The sequence below is a fragment of the Girardinichthys multiradiatus genome, chromosome 15 (assembly GCF_021462225.1).
Source record: "Girardinichthys multiradiatus isolate DD_20200921_A chromosome 15, DD_fGirMul_XY1, whole genome shotgun sequence".
NCBI lineage: Eukaryota > Metazoa > Chordata > Actinopteri > Cyprinodontiformes > Goodeidae > Girardinichthys > Girardinichthys multiradiatus.
Genome location: NC_061808.1, coordinates 38,437,890 through 38,459,068, shown reverse-complemented (window position 1 = coordinate 38,459,068; position 21,179 = coordinate 38,437,890). Strand labels below are relative to the sequence as shown.

Sequence of the window (21,179 nt, the reverse complement as noted above, 5' to 3'; positions counted from 1 at the left end):
GGCGCCCGTTGATGACGCGCCGGATGGTCTGACTCTTGCAAGTTGAGCAACTTATTTGCTCCAGCCGTCAGCAAGCTTCACTTGTAACTGTTTACCGCTTTCTCTCCTTCGGCTGGTGGTTGAACATGCGAAACACCAGAGAGCTCCGCAGAGCTGGCGTCTCTAAAGCTTTCTACTGGGACTTTGTGAAATTTTCTCCTGTTCAAATCTGTTAGACGACGAGAACAACAGTGCATCCCCTAAAAAAGTGGCATACCGCGAGAAAATGTCGTTACTTCCTGTCTAATGAAGTGTTGGCGCGACTTTAGGCTTGGAAATATCAACAAAGCCCATAAGAAAACTCAGGTAAGTAAAGCAGACATTTCACTGCTGGTTTTCACTGATGATTTAATAATATGTTTTTGGGTCAGTTTAAAAGACTGAACGTCTCTGGTGCTGAGCTGCGGCTGTAGTTGTAGGGCGGAGCTAGCGGTGGCTTTATGGCAAAATTATCATTTAGTATAATTAGTATGGACATATAATTAGTTAGTATGTTTATGCTGAGGAAAAGTTAGGGAAACCTTAGCAGCACCAGTCTATTAACGGAACTGTGATAATCTCAACAAGGACTGGGATTTGCACAGGTCTTTAACTTGCAACCAACCCCACATCTGTAACGTTTAGTGTGTGTCTAAGTGCTTGCTAAATTCCCAAAATTATTGGTCTTGGAGTCATGAGAAAACAGAAAGTGTCAGTTTGAAGTTATAAACATCAGAGCATAATTAAAATAAAGGGCTCTTTAACAGAATCTAACTACAGCTTAGAAAAGACAGACCCCACATTGTCACGATTTATTAAACGAAAATAAAGAAAAATAAAGTTAAAATGAAGAAGCTGTTTGTTAAATATTAGGCAGAGTTTTTTGTCTGACTTAATATCTCACTTAGTTTTGATGGATTTTGGGCACGTGTTTCTGTTCACTGAGCTTTGCAGGCGTTTATTTGTTCTTCGGTCAGATCTAGCTTGGGCATGGGGCTGCTTCCTTCCTTGTTATTAATTAGAGTATTTACCATGTTAACTGAGCCCTGTGGAGTATGAGATGGCGTTCTTGGGTTTTTGCAGGTTGTGTTAGTGGTCTGACCTCAGGGTGAATTTGCTGAAACATCCACTTGTGGGGAGATTGGCCACTTTCTTAAATGTTCGCCACTTACAATTGACCTCTGGAGAAGTTGTTTGTTTTGCCACACTTGAGGTCAGATTCTGGTAATCTGTAGCCTCATACAGTCTAGATCTTTTTTCTCATGTCCTGAGATGGGAAACCATAAAACTTTACTTCAACCAGATACTTTACTTTACTTCAACCAGGTTCAGGGGCACCTGAACCTGCACCAACTGAAATGAATGTCCTGTATACATTTCCTGTTCAGTGCAGATTAGTGATTGATCGCTACACATATCTCTTGCTCTGCCACAGTCTATGACAGCTGCCCTGTTGCCCACTGGAACCATGTTTAGACTGTTGAGCTGTTTATAATTTTTTATGGAAATCCCATTCTCAACACTATCTGAAACAGTCAGTCATTTTCTACCGCTTATTCCATTGTGGGTCACGGGGAAGCTGGTGCCTATCTCCAGCAGTCTATTGGCAGGAGGCGGGGTACACCCTGGACAGGTCACCAGTCCATCGCAGGGCAACACACAAACACCCATGCATACACTCATTCATACACCTATGGGCAATTTAGAGAGACCAATGAACCCAAAAGGCATGTTTTTGGACTGTGGGAGGAAGCCGGAGTACCCGGTGAGAACTCGCACATACACGGGGAGAACATGCAAACTCCATGCAGAAAGACCCCCACCCGGGAGTCAAACCCAGGACCTTCTTGCTGCAAGGCAACTGTGCTTCCAACTGCGTCACTGTGCAGCCACCATCTGATACACTTACTCATATTTGCTTAAGTTGTTTGGACATTTATTTGGCAGCAAATTCTTGGCCCTAAATGCAACTAGCTGTTTGGAAACTGTTTTCTGTGAGTTTTTCTTCTTAAGTCTTAAACTCTTGTCAATTTGTTGTTTTTGGTGAATTGTGTGGTCTCTTTTGGGTTTTGTTTTATTAGGTTATTGCAAAAGCAGAGCAATTTGAAAGGATGGAGACTTATGATGCCTCTGGTTGTAAGTATACGTCTGTTTCTTTTACATGTATTGTTATAATATATAATTAACACTCCTTTCTTTCAATTTTTTCTTCCTTCTGTCCTACCTCCATTCCTTCCTTGTTTCCTTTCTTTTTTCTGTCCCTCCTTGTGTCATGTCTCCATTTCCTGTTTCTGTGTGTCCTTCCCTTTCTTCTTTCCTTCTTTCATTGCTTGTTCTGTCTCATAACTTTGTGTCCTAATTCGTTTATTCCCTTCTTTCCTTTTCTCAATCCTTTGTTCATTGTTTCCTTTCTTGTTTGCTTGCTCATTCACTCCAGTTTCGGAGTTTCTGTTTTGGTTAGGTTCCATATTTGAAGGTTGGCCTCTGTAAAAAATAATTTGCTGTGAATTTTACAGAGAACGTTTGTATTTTATGTCTTAAAATGAATGATAGGACCTAAAATGGACATTTGAGTTCAGGGTATAGTATATTTATGAGAAAACTGTGAAGGATCTGTGTCAGTATCTAGCAGTGCTTTTACTCCAGTCCAAATCGGTTTCGTTTGTTTTTCAGAGTGTATTGAAAGTAAAACTGGGGGTAAAACTGCTTTACCCCTGAACAAATGACTCCAAAGTAAGGAGGGAACCATCCAGGAAAAGACAGAGCTAACATTATGTGCTTCAGTGAAAACCACAAAGTGACCAAAGACACAATTATTTATATGAGATGAAATCATAAAATACAGCCAATAAACACTAAGTAAAAGAAGTTGAAAATTATAATGTTACAAGGAGTATAATGTACAATGCCTTGCAAAAGTATTCGCCCCCCTTGGAATATTTCAGGTTTTGTTTTGTCACAACCTGGAATTAAACTGGATTGTTTGAGAGTTTGCACCTTTTCATTCACAGAACAAGCCTACAACTTCAGAACTAGAATCAGCTTTATTGCCAAGTTCGTACATACAACAAACAAGGAATTTGACTCCTGTACACTTTGCTCTCTGGGTTGTTTTTTTTTTTTTTTTTCGTTCTGGACTTTGACTAGGCCCTTCCAACACATTTAAATGTTTCTACTTTAAACCACTCTAGTTTTGCTTTAGCTATATGCTTTGGGTCATTGTCCTGCTGGAAGGGGAACCTCCGTCCCAGCCTCTCTGATTAATGCTCGGTCTGCGAGTTCTGTAGGCGGCCCTCTCTTGGCCGGTTTGTTGTGGTACCGTGTGGTCCATTTGAAGATGATGGATTTGATGAAGCTCTGGGGAACATCAAATATTTGGACATCTCTTTAGAATCCCACCCTGATTTGTACTTCTCAACAACTTGTTTGGAGAGCTCCTTGGCCTTCACGGTGTGATGCCTCTTGCTCCGTGGTGTTGTAGCCTTTGGGTCTATTCAGACCTTTTTATTTATTTATTATTTTTTATGTACAGTACAGACCAAAAGTTTGAACACACCTTCTCATTCAAAGAGTTGTCTTTATTTTCATGACTATGAATATTGTAGCTTCACACTGAAGGCATCAAAACTATGAATTAACACATGTGGAATTATATACTGAACAAAAAAGTTTGAAACAACTGAAAATATGTCTTATATTCTAGGTTCTTCAAAGTAGCCACCTTTTGCTTTGATTACTGCTACGCGCACTCTTGGCATTCTGTTGATGAGCTTCAAGAGGTAGTCACCTGAAATGAGGTTTAATAAGTGGGATTTTAAGCCTTATAAATGGGGTTGGGACCATCAGTTGTGTTGTGCAGGAGGTGGATACAGTACACAGCTGATAGTCCTACTGAATAGACTGTTAGAATTTGTATTATGGCAAGAAAAAAGCAGCGAAGTAAAGAAAAACGAGTGTCCTTCATTACTTTAAGAAATGAAGGTCAGTCAGTCTGAACAATTGAGAAAACTTTGAAAGTGTCCCCAAGTGCAGTCGCAAAAACCGTCAAGCGCTACAAAGAAACTGGCTCACATGAGGACCGCCCCAGGAAAGGAAGACCGAGAGTCACCTCTGCTGCGGAGGATCAGTTCATCCAAGTCACCAGCCTCAGAAATCGCAGGTTAAGAGCAACTCAGATTAGAGAACAGGTCAATGCCACACAGAGTTCTAGCAGCAGACACATCTCTAGAACAACTGTTAAGAGGAGACTGTGTTAATCAGGCCTTCATTGTAAAATAGCTGCTAGGAAACCACTGCTGAGGACAGGCAACAAGCAGAAGAGACTTGTTTGGGCTAAAGAACACAAGGAATGGACATTAGACCAGTGGAAATCTTTAGAAAAACTCTTAAAAATTTAGTCTGAAGAAGTCTGGAACCCTGGAATTAAAATCGGGTATTTATCCACAGATGGTGTTAATGAAGATTCAGTGGATATCTATGAAGGCCTTGATCTTGGAAATGGCAGCAACACTGGTAAAGAAATTCTGTCCCTTTTTATTCTGTTTTATAATACGTGAATAAATGTGCTTTTTTTTTTTTTTACACATCTTGCCATTGCTTTACAGAAACGTCGCCTGCTGTTAGCTTGGGGCTGAAAGACTCAATGGATCTTTATGAAGATATAGTGGCAGAGGAACAGCAGCACAGAGAGTCCTCGTACTCTGAGGTGAGATGCTGCACTCATTTAAATTGAGGCTGACACTGTTTCAGCGCTAAGGTCAAACTGTTTTTTGCTTTTGAAAATAGTAAGTTTCCCCTGTGATATAGTTTTTTGTAAAACTGTTTAGGTGCAACACCTCTTTATCACTGTGCTTCTACTCAATAGCTTGAAAAGTATTTCTTTTTTCATAGAAGGCTCTCAAAGTCAGGGTAAGATGGAGACCTTGGGCCACTCCCCACCTTGATTTTCCTTTGTTTCTTAGTGGTTTTATTGGAAAAATTCACCTGTGTTTGACGTCCTGATTTTTGATCGGGTTCGGATCAAGCCGGATCTGTTGGCTAGCTGGCCTCACATTTTAATCATGAACGGCTGCCAGATTCCCACATCCTGTGGCTCCAAACAAGCCCAGATCACTGCCCATCTTACAAGGGGTGAACAATGAAACTGAAACACCTGGTTTTAGACCACAATAATTTATTAGTATGGTGTAGGGCCTCCTTTTGCGGCCAATACAGCGTCAATTCGTCTTGGGAGTGACATATACAAGTCCTGCACAGTGGTCAGAGGGATTTTAAGCCATTCTTGAAGGATAGTGGCCAGGTCACTATGTGATACTGGTGGAGGAAAACGTTTCCTGACTCGCTCCTCCAAAACACCCAAAGTGGCTCAATAATATTTAGATCTGGTGACTGTGCAGGCCATGGGACATGTTCAACTTCACTTTCATGTTCATCAAACCAATCTTTCACCAGTCTTGCTGTGTGTATTGGTGCATTGTCATCCTGATACATGGCACTGCCTTCAGGATACAATGTTTGAACCATTGGATGCACATGGTCCTCAAGAATGGTTCGGTAGTCCTTGGCCCATCCAGCACAAGTATTGGGCCAATCGAATGCCATGATATGGCAGCCCAAACCATCATTGATCCATCCCCATGCTTCACTCTGGGCATGCAAGTCTGGGTGGTACGCTTCTTTGGGGCTTCTCCACAGCGTAACTCTCCCGGATGTGGGGAAAACAGTAAAGGTGGACTCATCAGAGAACAATACATGTTTCACATTGTTCACAGCCCAAGATTTGCGCTCCTTGCACCATTGAAACCGACGTTTGGCATTGGCATGAGTGACCAAAGGTTTGGCAATAGCAGCCCGGCCGTGTATATTGATCCTGTGGAGCTCCTGACGGACAGTTCTGGTGGAAACAGGAGAGTTGAGGTGCACATTTAATTCTGCCGTGATTTGGGCAGCCGTGGTTTTATGTTTTTTGGATACAATCCGGGTTAGCACCCGAACATCCCTTTCAGACAGCTTCCTCTTGCGTCCACAGTTAATCCTGTTGGATGTGGTTTGTCGTTCTTGGTGGTATGCTGACATTACCCTGGATACTGTGGCTCTTGATACATCACAAAGACTTGCTGTCCTGGTCACAGATGCGCCAGCAAGACGCGCACCAACAATTTGTCCTCTTTTGAACTCTGGTATGTCACCCATAATGTTGTGTGGATTTCAATATTTTGAGCAAGACTGTGCTCTTACCCTGCTAATTGAACCATAACACTCTGCTCTTACTGGTGCAATGTGCAATCAATGAAGACTGGCTTCCAGGCTGGTCCAATTTAGCCATGAAACCTCCCACACTAAAATGACAGGTGTTTCAGTTTCATTATTCAACCCCTGTACCTACGTGCTTTAATGGATTGTTCAGTGTTGATGTGTGGCTGCATGGTACATGATGGCCCAGCATTTTCACGTTGTTCCTGGTGCCTTGTGTTTTGTTTTGTTCGGTTCCAGCTTTATAAACCCTGCTGCCCATTTCTTTACACTCACAAACGCACACACACTAAAGTTCTGCCTGAGACAGTGACTTTTCACAGTTTCACATCGGTGTTTTCCGTGGAATAACCACAGCAGAATGAGGGTTCATAACTGGTCCCTAACCCCCTGCCCACCTTTGGCTGGGTGATGGACCAAGACAGCTCGCCTGCAGTACTCCTTTCTAAACACTGCTCTGCTGCCCCTTAGTTGGACACAGTGTGTGAACACCCTTCATCAACTGGATTGTGATGTCAACTTGTGTACAAAAACTTAATTAAGCTTAAGGACACCTTTGGCAACTTTTTGTTCTCACATCTTTGAAATATAATAGGATACAAACTCTCAGACGTATCATTTGATTAAATATTCTATGGCCCCCGATGTTTGTTCTGGTGATCTAATGTTGCTTTATAATAATTAGAACTCACTATACTACACCGTACCATCCATGACACCTCACTCAGCTGAGGTATGATATTCTGCATGTTCTGCAAAAGTTTCAGCATAAACTGCGATCTATTAGGATTGTTGAACTTGTTTAGTTTGCCATCTCCCCTAACATATGTGCTTATAGGTTTAACACATTGCTTCAGATGACATGTAGCAGAAATCACTGTACTGTGTTGAGATGTTAGTTTTTACCTTCTAAGTGTCTTACTGTTTTTGTCTGTGTAGTTAAAATCCAGATTTCAAGCAGCCCAACAGCAAATTAATGAGCTGCACAAAATGCTTGAGCAGATGGAAAAGCAGGTTTGTTTCAGTTTCCCATATTTCATCCATTTAAACCCATTATTACTACTGTTTGACTCGTTTCACTCCAGGTCTTCAGTTGGGTAGTGACTCCCACTTCTTCACTCACATGTTTGGTCTCATTTTTAACCTCTTAACCCTGGCATTTTAAAACAAGTGCATGATTGTTATATTCACTGTAGTTTTAACGTCTTCATCTAAATAATTAAAGCTATTATACTGACTGTTTTTCATGTCTACATTAACAGAATACCAGGTTGAGCACTGAAAACAATTGTCTTAAAAAGAACATCTCTTCACTGTTACGAACAGCAAAGCAAGAAGTTGTTCGGAAAGATGCTGAGATTCAAAGGTTGAGTCAGGGGTGAGCGTTGCTCTCAAACATAAGAGACCTACTAACCAGTGTCCACTCTAGTGCAGCACACTAGGCTGGGCAGTGATTCTGTTTATACAGACATATTTAAATTGTGTTGTTTTTTTGCAGGACCCAGAGATTTCATCATCATCTGACTTGGACAAAAAGTATCCGGAATCCAAGTTCGGCTGGTCGACCATCCACCACCTGCTCCTCAGCAAGAACACTTTCACCACTACACCCTCCTCCACCAAATTCACAGTCTAAGGAGGAGCCTCCTCTAGCAGATGCCCCTCAACCTTCCACAAAAGAAACTTGTCATTTCAACAACTCTATAAAACCCTTACGCCATAACCACTCAAAAAGAGAACATGTAGAACAAGTAGGTGACATACAGACTGAACCAGACAGACATGAGCCCAGAGACAGAGAGGAGAAATGTCAATATCATAGACGGCTTGGAAACTGTTTGCATCATAGCAAGGACTCTGACCACAAACAAGCCCACAAAGATACTGGACAAGGACATGGCTCTCGGTCACACAAAAATAGGAAGTATCAAAACGTTGAGAGACACTCTCGATCAGACGGAACTCAATCTTCGTCACAAGAACGTTTATACACTGCAGCTTCCTCTGAACACAAGAAACAAGGCGATAAAGTTCAGAGAACAGATAAAGCCACATCTGTCTCTTTAGAACACAATACAGTTCCCGATTACCAGTCAGGAGGAAGCTGCAGCTCCGAGTATGGAAAAATCTCCAAAGGTCACAGATATGATAAGCAGTCCAATTCAAAGGACAAGAAAAGCTCTTCCCCAGATCCGCCTGCTAAGCGCTGCGGTGATGGCACTAAAGAACGAGATAGGAATCGACAAAAATGTTATCATAAAAGTGTAGACAGAAGGCGTGAGGGTGAAATCAGAAGAAGGCACCACAGAAGAAGCAGCCAGGAGGAGAGTAGCAGAGAACGGGAGAAGCAGAGAGCCAAACAATCAGGAAAGGTTGATGTGTGTAAGGAAGGAAGATGGGAAAAGAAATCTAAAGATGTCAAAAGATCATGTGAAAATCCTAATCCAGATGCTAATATCTCTGTGGATGGCAATAATTCAAACAGGAAATTGTGTTTTATGGAAGTACTGAATCTAACTCTTTCACCAATCAAAAAGCATTTGCTCCCCAGAGATGGCACTCCAGAGGAACTTCCAAAGGTAGATTATGTTGAAGACAGATCAGCTCAGAAAGACTCACAGCCTAACATAGACGATATGTACATTATTGATGAAGTAGACAACAGTGAGGTTGCAGAGCAATCCACAGAGGACCTCAAAGCTCAGAGTACCGGGAAGACCAGTAACAGGTTTGTTGTGGAAGACTTAAAAGAACATGCCAGAAATGTGACCGCATCACCTGGCAAAACCAGTAGTAGTTCCCCTCAAAACCATTCCCAGGATACAGCAGAGGATGAGAGGACAGTGCTCCATACTATGCAGTCTCCAAAGAGTTGTTCTCTAAAAGCAGTGCATGATTCGAAACTTTGTGAGGAACAGTCGCTGTTGGTCTCAAACGGCCAGATAACTGAACATGGTCAGCTGGAAGTCACAGAGAGCTCACAGCCCAGCAACCCATCTCCACACAGGTTGGAACAACACAAAAGCACTGAAGTACAAACCATTCAGTCTGAACATGTTGCTGATCTTTCTGCTGATGTTATAGAAGCTGCTGATGTTCATTCAGATGAAAGTCCTGTCCCACAGAGTGTCATTCAAGATGTAGTCAATGAAGCTGCAGCATCAGCTCAGTCAAAGGGTGCAAATGACACGGAAGACATGTCTGAGACATCCAGAATTGAAGATCAGCAGTGGCATCAGGCTGTCTCACCTAGTATGAGTCAGCAAGGTCTCTGTCTTCCATCTTCAACCAGTGTCACTCAGGGGAACAATAATCATGGTCGAGAAGAATGCTCTAAAGACTTGGATTCAGTGTCTAGTACTATCTGTTTGGATTCACTTTCACCAGAAGGGCTGAGTCTAACAGAGGCCATTGATATTATGACGCAGACAAACGTAGGCAGCTGTGATGGCAAGACCGTCACTAGTCAGCCCAACTCCTCTGTTGGCTGTATCGGAGTATCCAAGGTTAGCAGCACAACAGAGGAGGACACGTCCCCAGAGAAATATAGCACCCCCACAGTTACTCCTACTAAGATCTGCAGTCAGGACTATAATACTGAGCCATCCAGTTCTGTGTCATTACCTCATGATGAAGACTCCATGATGCACACACTGAGCAATCTGAAGAGAATCCCTGAGGCCATCAGCCCTCTGAGGAGCCCAGTACAGATAGCTAAGAGAAGTGGCCTCCATCTGCAAAGCAGGCTTGGACATGTAAAGAGCCTTCAAAAAGGTACAGTTTGCCTGACAATCAACACTTGGTTCCTCTGTCTTTCAGTCCCTACTTTATCTGTCCTGCATGACTTGATTCATTTACACAGACATTTGCCCCATTTAGACCTAGCAGTAACATGTCCTGGGCAGTCTGATCAGAGGTGTCGGAGAAGGCCTGACCTAAAGATTTACCTGCATTAGTTTAGAAGTCTACAAGCAAGCTATCCTATAACAGACTGTTGGGGCGTCCCACAGACATGATGTAACTCCCCTGCATCAGGGGAGTTATGTCCATATTCATTTTACAAACATTGTAGGCCTAGTTAAGATAGTTAATTTAAAACAAACTAACAAACTGAGTTCTTTAAATGGCCTTTGCAGAAAAAAAACTCATGAAGCATGTTTTCACACATAATCACATTATTTTTGCATGTCTTTGCGGTGTTTTCTTTAAGTAAGGGTATAGGCTAATGGGTGTAATCGAACGTAAAGGTGTTTAATGTTTGCTCCTGGTTTTAAGCGTCAACAGAATTCCTATGCAGGCTAGAAAGTATAGAATTTCATTTGATTTCTGGATAAGTTATTCTGTTTTATAAAAGTAAAAATAAAAATTTCTGAAAAATAAAGGCCTTTTAATGTTGTTTTACATTTAGATGACGACCTATTATCCTTGGTTTTCCACATCACATCTTTACTTTTTGTTAAATGATGGTTCCAGGAGGAGTGAACGCTACAAGTCAGGGACTGGATGCAATCTGCTGGGTTTCCTTAGATAGAAAAACTTTTAACCAATTTGAATAATAAATTGAATCCGACTGCACTGTTTGATAGTTAGGATTAATTGGAATGTATGTACCTGACTTGAAATCTGTATGATTGGATTGAATTGACTTTGTGAAGTGTCTTGAGACGACATGTGTTGTGGATTGGCGCTATATAAATAAAACTGTATTGAATTGAATTAAATTGATTTTCGAGTTCTTAATAGCCAAAGAAATACTCGTTCAAAAAACTCACAGTTTTGCTTCAGTTTGGTGATTTTATTTCTGGACCCAAGGTTCTGAAACCAGGTTGCATTTAAATGCCAGATTCCAGATTTTTTCAATCTTAAGTGAAAGTATCACAAACTGATACTCTCGTCGAAACTTCTCTAAGCATAATGCTTTGTCTGCATGTAAAAACACCAAAAACCTAGTAGTTTTTCATTCAATTCAGTTTATTTATATAGCGCCAATCCACAACACGTCGTCTCAAGGCACTTCACAAAGTCAATTCAATCCAATTATACAGATTTCAAGTCAGGTACATACATTCAATTAATCCTAAGTATCAAGGAGTGCAGTCAGATTCAGTTATTTATTCAAATTGATTAAAACATTGTTCTATCTAAGGAAACCCAGCAGATTGCATTGAGTCTGTGACTTGCAGCATTCACTCGTCCTGGTTGAGCATGTAGGAAAAACTCCCTTTTAACAGGAAGAGACCTCCAGCAGAACCAGGCTCGGTGTGAGTGGCCATCTGCCACGACCGACCGGGGATTTGAGAGAACAGAGCAGAGACACGTGATCTTTACCACTCTGCTGAATCAGACGCCTGTTTCAGTACAGTGTTGTTAGTACAGTGTTGTTTCATTGTTTTTTTTTTAGTGGTGGTGGGATGGCTCACTCAGAACCTTGTTAAGCTGAATTTAAAGACCCACGCCCCCACCACCCTCTGGACCTGGTGAACATTTGTAAAATGTCTTAAAAATAAATTTAGCTTTAATTGTAGTAGCATAGTTTTGACACCCAAAAATGTAGAAAATTACAATGTTTAAAGCATTTAAAATGATGGTGATGCTCACTAATGATTTATGTAGAGCTGGAGGCTTTGGTGTTCCCTGAACCTCTTCACCTGGTCTTGAATGTCTTCCATACATTGGCTTTGGACACTTATAGTTTCTTTCTTTTCTATCCAGAGCTATCCACCACTGCTGCTGAGACCACCTCAAAGAAATTGGATGTTAACAAGGAGAACAAATATCCAGATGCACAGAACGTGGTTAACACTGTGCCCGAGCAGACTTCATGCCATTTTGACACAGAATTGGAAGAAGGTGAAATTTTAAGCGAGAGTGACGAGGCAACCTCAAGTTCTCCTGTTCCTGCTACCAAGAGGGCAAAGTTAACAGAACCAGTCAGGAATAAACCAAGCCTCACATCTTTTTTAGGAAAAAATCCTGAAGAATGCCAAGTTGCTCCTAAGGAATCTCTTGATTCTGCTGCTGTCTCAATGCAGAGTCCTAGAAGTCGTTTTAAAACAATTTGCCCAACAGCAAGCAAAGCATCATTTTCAACTGTAGAGGAAATAATGGAGACTTTCAAGTTGGTTCGCAGGGAGATGCGCAAAAAATACATGAAGCTTCACAAAACATTTCCTAAGAAAAGCTTTTATGGTGTGATGGACAATTTCCAGAAGTCTTTTTTAGAGTTTGTGGACGGTGCTCAGTTTGGCCAAATATGTGATGAGGCCGAGAAGCTGAAGTCCAAGTTAAGGAAATTGATTGCATCTGTGTTTAACAAAGTGTTAAATAATGGCATTGTGAAACGCATTTTTGAACAGCAAGCAGTCAATCTAAAGCAAAAGCTGTGGGACTTTGTAGATGTCCAAGTGGACTACTTGTTCATGGACATCCAGACAACACTAAAGAGCCTCTGCCAGCCTGTGATGTCTCCCACTGAAGACAAGAGGTCCCGTGGAGAGAGAGTAGAATCTCAGCAGGCTCCTTTGAAGAAGCCGCTGTGTAAACAGAACAAGGCCCATTCACCTATCTCCAGCCTGAACAGGACCAAGTCACGTGCACTGGTCCCTTACAGAACTGGCCTTGGAAGCAGAGGTAAAGACATCCGGATGTCTCGCTCAGAAAAAGATGGCACCTCTCATGTACATCCTCCAGAACATGTAAATACACAAGCTGCAGTCGATTTCCTTTCCTGCAACAATCTTCCCCTGTCTCCAGAGAAAAATAAAATGTCTCCTTTGGTGATCTCTCAGAATGGCTCCATGCTTGATAAAACTGACTTCCAGCTTCTTACTGAACAACAAGCATCCAATTTGACATTCAATTTAGTTAGAGACTCCCAGATGGGAGAAATATTTAAGTGTCTTCTCCAAGGATCTGACTTGTTAGAAAGCACAGGTGTGTCTGGAGACACTGCATGGTCAATTGATACTCCAAGGAAGGACGGAGAAAGATTTCTTGGCTTCACCACACCATCAAAATTCCACTCGCCTTCCAAGTCTGATACTTCATCCAGACTCATTGCTACCTGGTGCAGCATTTCACCCCGAAAGAGGTCATCCCCATGTGCCAAAGATCAGATCCCCCTTAACCCAGCCTTATTTGATGAAAGTTGCCTCTTAGAGGTTCCATCTGAAAACAGAGCACTGTTGCAGGGCAGCCTGACAGCTGAGAAATCATACTCTATTTTAGCTGAAGATCTTGCAGTCTCTCTAACTATTCCGTCGCCTCTTAAATCGGACAACCACCTCAGTTTCCTACAGCCTGCAGGCATTGGGCTACGAGTGGCGTCCACTCCAGACAGCGTTATTAGTGCACACATAGGTGAGGATGCCCTGTTGGACGGAGAGGATGCTACAGAGCAGGACATTCACCTGTCCCTCGACAACTCCAGCTGCAGCTCTAAAGACAGCACCACCTCAGAAACACCTGTCAGTGATTTAGTCTTCAAGCCTGATGTTCCAATGCAGGCACTGGTGATTGAGAAGTCCAATGACCACTTCATTGTAAAAATTCAACAGGTTAACACAACTGCAGAGACCACACTGGTTGCTGAAGAGAGCTTAAGCCAGGCACTGATAGAACAAGATCAGCAACATAAAGATGATGATGCAGCTGGCCAGGAATGTCAAAATGATACCATTCCCTGCACGGATCTACCTTCGGAGAACAAGTTCTGTCTTACTGAAAGCCCTGGGATCTGTCAGCCAAACACTAGATCAGATGCCCCTGAACAAAGAGTGACTCTTCAAAACAATCCTTCCAACCAAAGACAAGACATTTCTACACAGTCTGGGAAAACCCTGCCTAAAACGGCTCCATTAGACGACAGTTTAAACACTAGTTTTCCAAGTCCCCACAGTGTAACAGGCACAGACGAGTGTAGGACACAACTCGGAGTAGAAATAACTCCTCCAAAAGCAATTCCATTCAAGTCTCAGAAACAAATAGGCTCCTCTAAAGGAACTGCTTTCAGCAGCCGTGTTCTAAGCACCCCTTTAAGCCCAAACACAAATCAAGAGAGTCCAGCATCACAGACACTGTTTTATGACTCTAGTAGAGATGAAACCAATGTGTCAGAGTCAGAAAAAAGTCTCACCATTGACACAAGCAGTTCATCAGAGAAACCCCTGAGGGGCTGTGAACAGCTCAGGAAACGGAAAAGGCGTCAGGAAAAACTGAAAACCAAGAGGTCCAAAAAGGAGAAGAGTCTGCAAGAGGCTTCTCCGTCCAACAAACCTTCACCAGTAGCTGTGTCCCCCAGCAGTCTGTCTGCCAAGAACATCGTCAGAAAGAAGGGCGAGGTGGTGATGGCATGGACCAGGTCAGTAGCTGAAGATTGAAAGTTAGAGCATGGTTTAATGTAGCATCCATCTTACATGGCTATATTTGAGTAAAACCATTTTTAAGTTGTCTTCAGACAATTTATAGTCATAGACTCCATTAATGGTTTCTGTTAAAGCCCCAACATTTAGACATTTGTTCATTGGATACTTTTGTGTTAAGTTTTCTTTCAACATGTTTAATCATTTAGTATTGTCTGACACCTGAGAAACCCATCAATTATTAAGTATTTGTTTTTAACATTGCTGTATGTCCATAGTAAACCCCTTTTAAATTCTGGTGTTTCTCTCAGTCCCAGTTGGTTCCAGCTGGGGGATTCTTCCTGTTAAAAAGGAATTCTTCCTCTCTGTTGTTGCCATGCTCACTCTGTAGGAGGGATTGCTGGGAGGTTGATGACTCGATGGATTGGATGGGTATCCTTAGATCAGTTTTTATCAGTTAGCATTCATTTAATTCAATTCAGTTTATTTATATAGCGGCAATTCACAACACATGTTGTCTCAAGGCACTTCACAACAGTCAGGTACATACATTCCAATTAATACTAACAATTGAACAGTGCAGTCGGAGTTAGCTTTTTATTCAAATTGGATAAAAAGTTTTTCTATCTAAGGAAACCCAGCAGATTGCATCCAGTCAGTGACTTGCACCATTCCCTCCTCCCGGATGAGCATGTAGAGACAGTGGACAGTCACTGGCGTTGACTTTGCAGCAATCCCTCATACTGAGCATGCATGTAGCGACAGCGGAGAGGAAAAACTCCCTTTTAACAGGAAGAAACCTCCAGCAGAACCAGGCTCAGTGTGAGCGGCCATCTGCCACGACCGACTGGGGGTTTGTGAGAACAGAGCAGAGACACAAAAAGAACACAAAAGCACTGATCCAGGAGTACTTTCTATGGGAAGGAAAAGTAAATGTTAATGGATGTAGCTCCTTTAGTCGTTTCACCTAGAAAGAAAGAACAGATAAACTCTGAGCCAGTTTTCAAGGTTAGAGTCTGAAAGAAAGCACATAGAGTTTGTTATAGTTAAGCTCAGTCAATCGCCATGTCTATGAGAGAGAAAGGGTTAAACACTAAAAGACAGGGATGTGGATCATCGGTAGAGGGTGAGCATTAAGTTGTTGCCGGCAGAAGCTCGGACGATTCCCCTCTCCAGATAGGTGTCACAGGTAGACACAGAGCCAGGCCAGGTGTACAGGTCCTTCTCAAAATATTAGCATATTGTGATAAAGTTCATTATTTTCCATAATGTCATGATGAAAATTTAACATTCATATATTTTAGATTCATTGCACACTAACTGAAATATTTCAGGTCTTTTATTGTCTTAATACGGATGATTTTGGCATACAGCTCATGAAAACCCAAAATTCCTATCTCACAAAATTAGCATATTTCATCCGACCAATAAAAGAACAGTGTTTTTAATACAACAAACATCAACCTTCAAATAATCATGTACAGTTATGCACTCAATACTTGGTCGGAAATCCTTTTGCAGAAATGACTGCTTCAATGCGGCGTGGCATGGAGGCAATCAGCCTGTGGCACTGCTGAGGTCTTATGGAGGCCCAGGATGCTTCGATAGCAGCCTTTAGCTCATCCAGAGTGTTGGGTCTTGAGTCTCTCAACCTTCTCTTCACAATATCCCACAGATTCTCTATGGGGTTCAGGTCAGGAGAGTTGGCAGGCCAATTGAGCACAGTGATACCATGGTCAGTAAACCATTTACCATTGGTTTTGGCACTGTGAGCAGGTGGCAGGTCATGCTGAAAAATGAAATCTTCATCTCCATAAAGCTTTTCAGCAGATGGAAGCATGAAGTGCTCCAAAATCTCCTGATAGCTAGCTGCATTGACCCTGCCTCCTATTCTACTTCTATAGACTCTAGGAACCACCAGTAAACCTGCAGTCTGAGAACGAAGTGCTCTGTTAGGAACATATGGAACAATCAGATCTCTGATGTATGATGGAGCTAAATCATTAAGGGCTTTAAATGTGAGGAGGAGAATTTTAAATTCTATTCTGGATTTAACAGGGAGCCAATGAAGGGAAGCTAAAATAGGAGAAATATGATCTCTCTTTTTAATTTTCATCAGAACTCTTGCTGCAGCATTTTGAATCAGCTGAAGGCTTTTAACTGCATTTTGTGAACATCCTAATAGTAACGAATTACAAAAGTCCAGCCTTGAAGTAACAAATGCATGGACTAGTTTTTCAGCGTCACTCCTGAATAGGATATTTCTAATTTTGGCAATGTTCCGGAGGTGAAAGAAGGAAATCCTAGAAACCTGTTTAATATAGGATTTAAATGACATGTCCTGGTCAAAAATAACACCAAGGTTTTTTACTTTATTACTGGAGGTCAATTTAATGCCATCCGGGTTAAGTGATTGACTAAGCAGTTTCTTTTTTAAACACTCCGGTCCAAAGACATGTAGGGCCTTGGGGGTGGGTGTACTCAATGGCATTAAGAGGGAGTGTATTTTATTGACCTAACCTCTGGTGCCTGCGCTCACCCTCTAAGGGTTAAGTTGCATGTAGACATTGAGGGTTCTGGGTGGAGGGGGGGTCGTGGCAGAGTCTCTTCCCCGCCTGTTTTTCTTTTTAAATGCACGTTGCGCAGGGCCCTTGCCTTGCCGTCACGGCGAGCTGTGGTGGGGACAGGATGCTGCAGGGGTGCTTGGAGCAGGACTGTGTGTCGAGCTTGTGCTGTGTGGGTGTGGCTTCGTCGGCTTTTCGGGGATGAAGCTCACCTGTGGGGGTGTGCTCATGTGCTGTAGGGAGGGGATTCATGGCGTTTGGGTTCAGGGGCATGTGTTTGATATCTGTGTCCTGGTTGTTGGTGGCCCTGTGGGGAAATTCATGTTGGGGTTCATTGGGGGGTTGGGACTATTTCATCCTGTGGCGGCTTTGGTTGGTGGTCTAGTCTAGTGTGAGTGTTTTTATGTGTACGCATGAGGTTGGGAATGTGTGGTTGTGACTGTGTGTGCCTGTTTTTTGTGTCAGGTTGGATCTTGGACTGCTCCCTCTCCTGGAACAGTTTAGGGCCCCCATCAAATGTGGGGCCTATTTCCTCCCCGCCACTCTACCTGCCGCTGTTTGGTGTCTCTACCCGCTGGTGTACTTAGGGTTCTTGGTGTCCGGGGCTGGGTGCTTTGGTGGGTGCTGGCTCACGCCCGGTGGCTGCTTGCCAGGGCCTGGACCCCTGGGCTCTGTCGGGCCTCTGCTTGGGGAGTGATATGTCCCGGTGTCTCGGGTCTCTGGGTCCATGGCTGGGTCTGCTCGGGTGTAGACAGCTGCCGGCAGGGCCTGTGGGCTCCCTGGGGGTTTTGCACTGTGGCTGCTGGGTGGTTCCCCATGGACTCTTCCCTTGTTCTTCTCTGGGGGTGTTGTGTTAGTCCCGGCAGGGGTTCTCCTGGGGTTCCTGTGCTCTGGGGGGCCTTTGGATGTCTGTGGTTCGGATTTCCTCTGTATGTGTCCCAGGTCTATGGGGGCAGGTCTGTGGCTCCTCACACTCGCTTTGCATATTTTTATGGAGAAAACGTGTATACACAAGCACGCTCACACTCAGACCTACAGGTGTTTAGATTCAGGTGTAAACAGATACACAAATGTTCTATATTGAGCCGCATTTACCACTAAATACATTTTGCGTCCATAAGTACCGTGCACTTTTTGGTAAAAAACTGCTAATATATAAGTTTCTGCAGGTGTAGAAGCAAGCAGGATGTTATCTTGTATTCTCTTCATCATTTTTTCTTTCCTCCATTCTTTTCTCCTTCTCTCCCCTTTTCCTTTTTGCCCCACCTCCTCTCTTTTGTGCTTATTTTTTCCTTTTCATTTCTGTCTCCATGTCCATAACAATTGAAATAATCCGAAAGCAGTTTCTAATAAAGTTTATTTTATAAATATCAAGCAGAGCTTTAAAGCATTAGCTGTAATGCTCCACTTGTGAAAGTAGATCTGTTGGGCTTTTTCTTGGCACTCAAACAACAAGTCATTGGCTATAGATGGGATTGATGGACTTCTTCATTATAAGCAGTGTGCAAAAATTGAGCTTTTCTTTGAGATCAACCCAGGCTTTTTTCTTGTTTTTGTCATTTTTGCTAAGTTTAGTTTTTTTTATTTTCATTGTTTCTCCATTGCTTCATTCAAATGTACTAAGAAGCATGTTAGATGTCGGTGTGAAACACTATGACCTTTAAACAGTATGCAGTGATTGTCGGTAAACAAAGCATCAAAGCAAATAAGAAAGTGTAAAGCCATGATGTTTAGTCTCTCTGTCATGTCTTCCTCAGAGATGAAGATCGAGCTATTCTAATGTACCTAAAGACCAAAGGATCTTCAAGGGAGACGTTCTCTGCGCTTTCGGAAAAATTAAACAAGCCATCAAGCCAGGTGAACTAAACCTTCAATTCAGTTTATTTACAAATTGTCAATTAACAGCACGTCATCTCAAGGCACTTAAAACAGTCATTTCAGTCCAATAATACAAATTCTAACATTAATTCTGGTTTGATCCTAGTTTTCAAGCAATGCAGTCAAATTCAGAAAATGTTTTAACCAATTTGAATAATTAACTATCTAAGGAAACCCAGCAGATTGCATCCAGACAGTGACTTGCAGCATTCACCCATCCTGGATGAGCATGTAGCTCACAGGTCTAGCTTCCAGAAGAGAACAAACAGAGAGAACATTTAAATTCTATTGCAGCATTGAAGATTTTTGGTGCTTTTTGTACTGTGCTGAAAAGGTAAATGTATGCCATTATTTCCTTGTGTCTCTTTTAGATTGCCGAGAGGTTTTACCAGCTCATGAAGCTTTTTAAGAAGCAAGAGAAGATGGACACTTGATTGAAATGAAACAAAAATCTGCATGATGTGATCCACTGCACTACAGTAGAACTCAAGATGGCTGATTTAGTGGAAGTTCTGAAGTGTTGATTCCAATACTGGTGCTGCTGTCCATAGACATCTCAAGACTTAATTTACAAAGAAGAGCTAGAAATATAATTGCTTCCTGACGAGGTTTTTTTTTTTCCTGTGTACTGAACATGGCGTTAATTAAAAAAGAAAACTAAAGAGTAATATCTGAGTGTTTGAAGCACTGTCTGTAAATGGTTTTATTTTTGTGTTAATTTTTTAAGCAACTGGAGCTATTTTTTTTAAATTTTTTTTATGATCACCTTTTACTGAAAACTGAAAATTCCTTTCTCCATATTAGCTGTTAGTTTGTGGAGTACCTCTGGAAACAATTAGAAAGATCACCCAGCCACAAATGACTTACTGTCAGTCTGATAGTTTGGGTTTTTTGCAGACAGTGTTTGTGTGATGTTGGTCTTGCTAACATTGATGTTTCTGATTTGAAATGAAGCATTTTACACGTTGACTCAAATGTTTACATGGCCACTCTGGGCAGCACACAAGTAATACGACTGGTGTCAGCAGACAGTGTTCATACAATCTGTTTATCTCTGTGCCTTACTGGCATTTAGTTCAAATCTTCCCATTGTGTAAATCAAAACAATGCATTAAGGTCATTGTAAATAACCTTTTCTTGAAAATAAAGTTGTATTTATTTAAGCTGGTGTCAGAAGCACAGGCTTTTGTTTTGTTTTTTCTCTTTATAATGAACCCCTTGTTCTTTGACATCCACTGGATAGAAGGGGAATACAATGGCTCTCAAAAGTGTACACACACTGTTGTGTAAAAAATCAGATTGTGATAAATAATTGAACTTTTTCCATATGCACCATATTGCTAAAAGTAATTACTTGTCTATAAATCTGAATGTCCTTCCATTCTTAATCCTAATGTAAGATATCAGCCCACTCTTTGCTGCTATAACAGATTCAAATCTTCTGGGAAGGCCTTGTATAAGGTTTAGGAGTAACATTTATGAGAATCTATTAACACTTTTTCCAGAAGCATATTTGAGAGGTCAAACACTGATGTCAGAACTACAGGGGTTGGACAATAAAACTGAAACACCTGGTTTTAGACCACAGTAATTTATTAGTATGGTGTAGGGCCTCCTTTTGCGGCCAATACAGCATCAATTCGTCTTGGGAATGACATACAAGTCCTGCACAGTGGTCAGAGGGATTTTAAGCCATTCTTGCAGAATAGTGGCCAGGTCACTACGTGATACTGGTGGAGGAAAACGTTTCCTGACTTGCTCCTCCAAAACACCCCAAAGTGGCTCAATAATATTTAGATCTGGTGACTGTGCAAGCCATGAGAGATGTTCAACTTCACTTTCATGTTCATCAAACCAATTTTTCACCAGTCTTGCTGTTTGTATTGGTGCATTGTCATCCTGATACACAGCACCGCCTTCAGGATACAATGTTTGAACCATTGGATGGCCCATCCAGCACAAGTATTGGGCCAAGGGAATGCCATGATATGGCAGCCCAAACCATCACCGATCCATCCCCATGCTTCACTCTGGGCATGCAACAGTTTGGGTGGTACGTTTCTTTGGGGCTTCTCCACACCGTAAGTCTCCCAGATGTGGGGAAAAC

At 42.1% G+C, this 21,179-nt stretch overlaps 1 protein-coding gene across 1 annotated transcript; it reads left to right on the top strand.

Annotated features, from left to right (window-relative positions):
* The first annotated feature begins 4 nt into the window (after window positions 1–4).
* casp8ap2 (caspase 8 associated protein 2) lies at window positions 5–20,235 on the top strand. The gene is made up of 10 exons (XM_047388659.1): window positions 5–345; window positions 2,100–2,154; window positions 4,465–4,530; window positions 4,623–4,723; window positions 7,210–7,284; window positions 7,533–7,648; window positions 7,769–10,044; window positions 11,983–14,629; window positions 18,952–19,051; window positions 19,444–20,235. Exons 1-10 carry the CDS (start codon window positions 286–288, stop codon window positions 19,504–19,506), a joined length of 5,559 nt encoding a protein of 1,852 aa, XP_047244615.1. The 5' UTR covers window positions 5–285; the 3' UTR covers window positions 19,507–20,235.
* The last annotated feature ends 944 nt before the right edge of the window (window positions 20,236–21,179 follow it).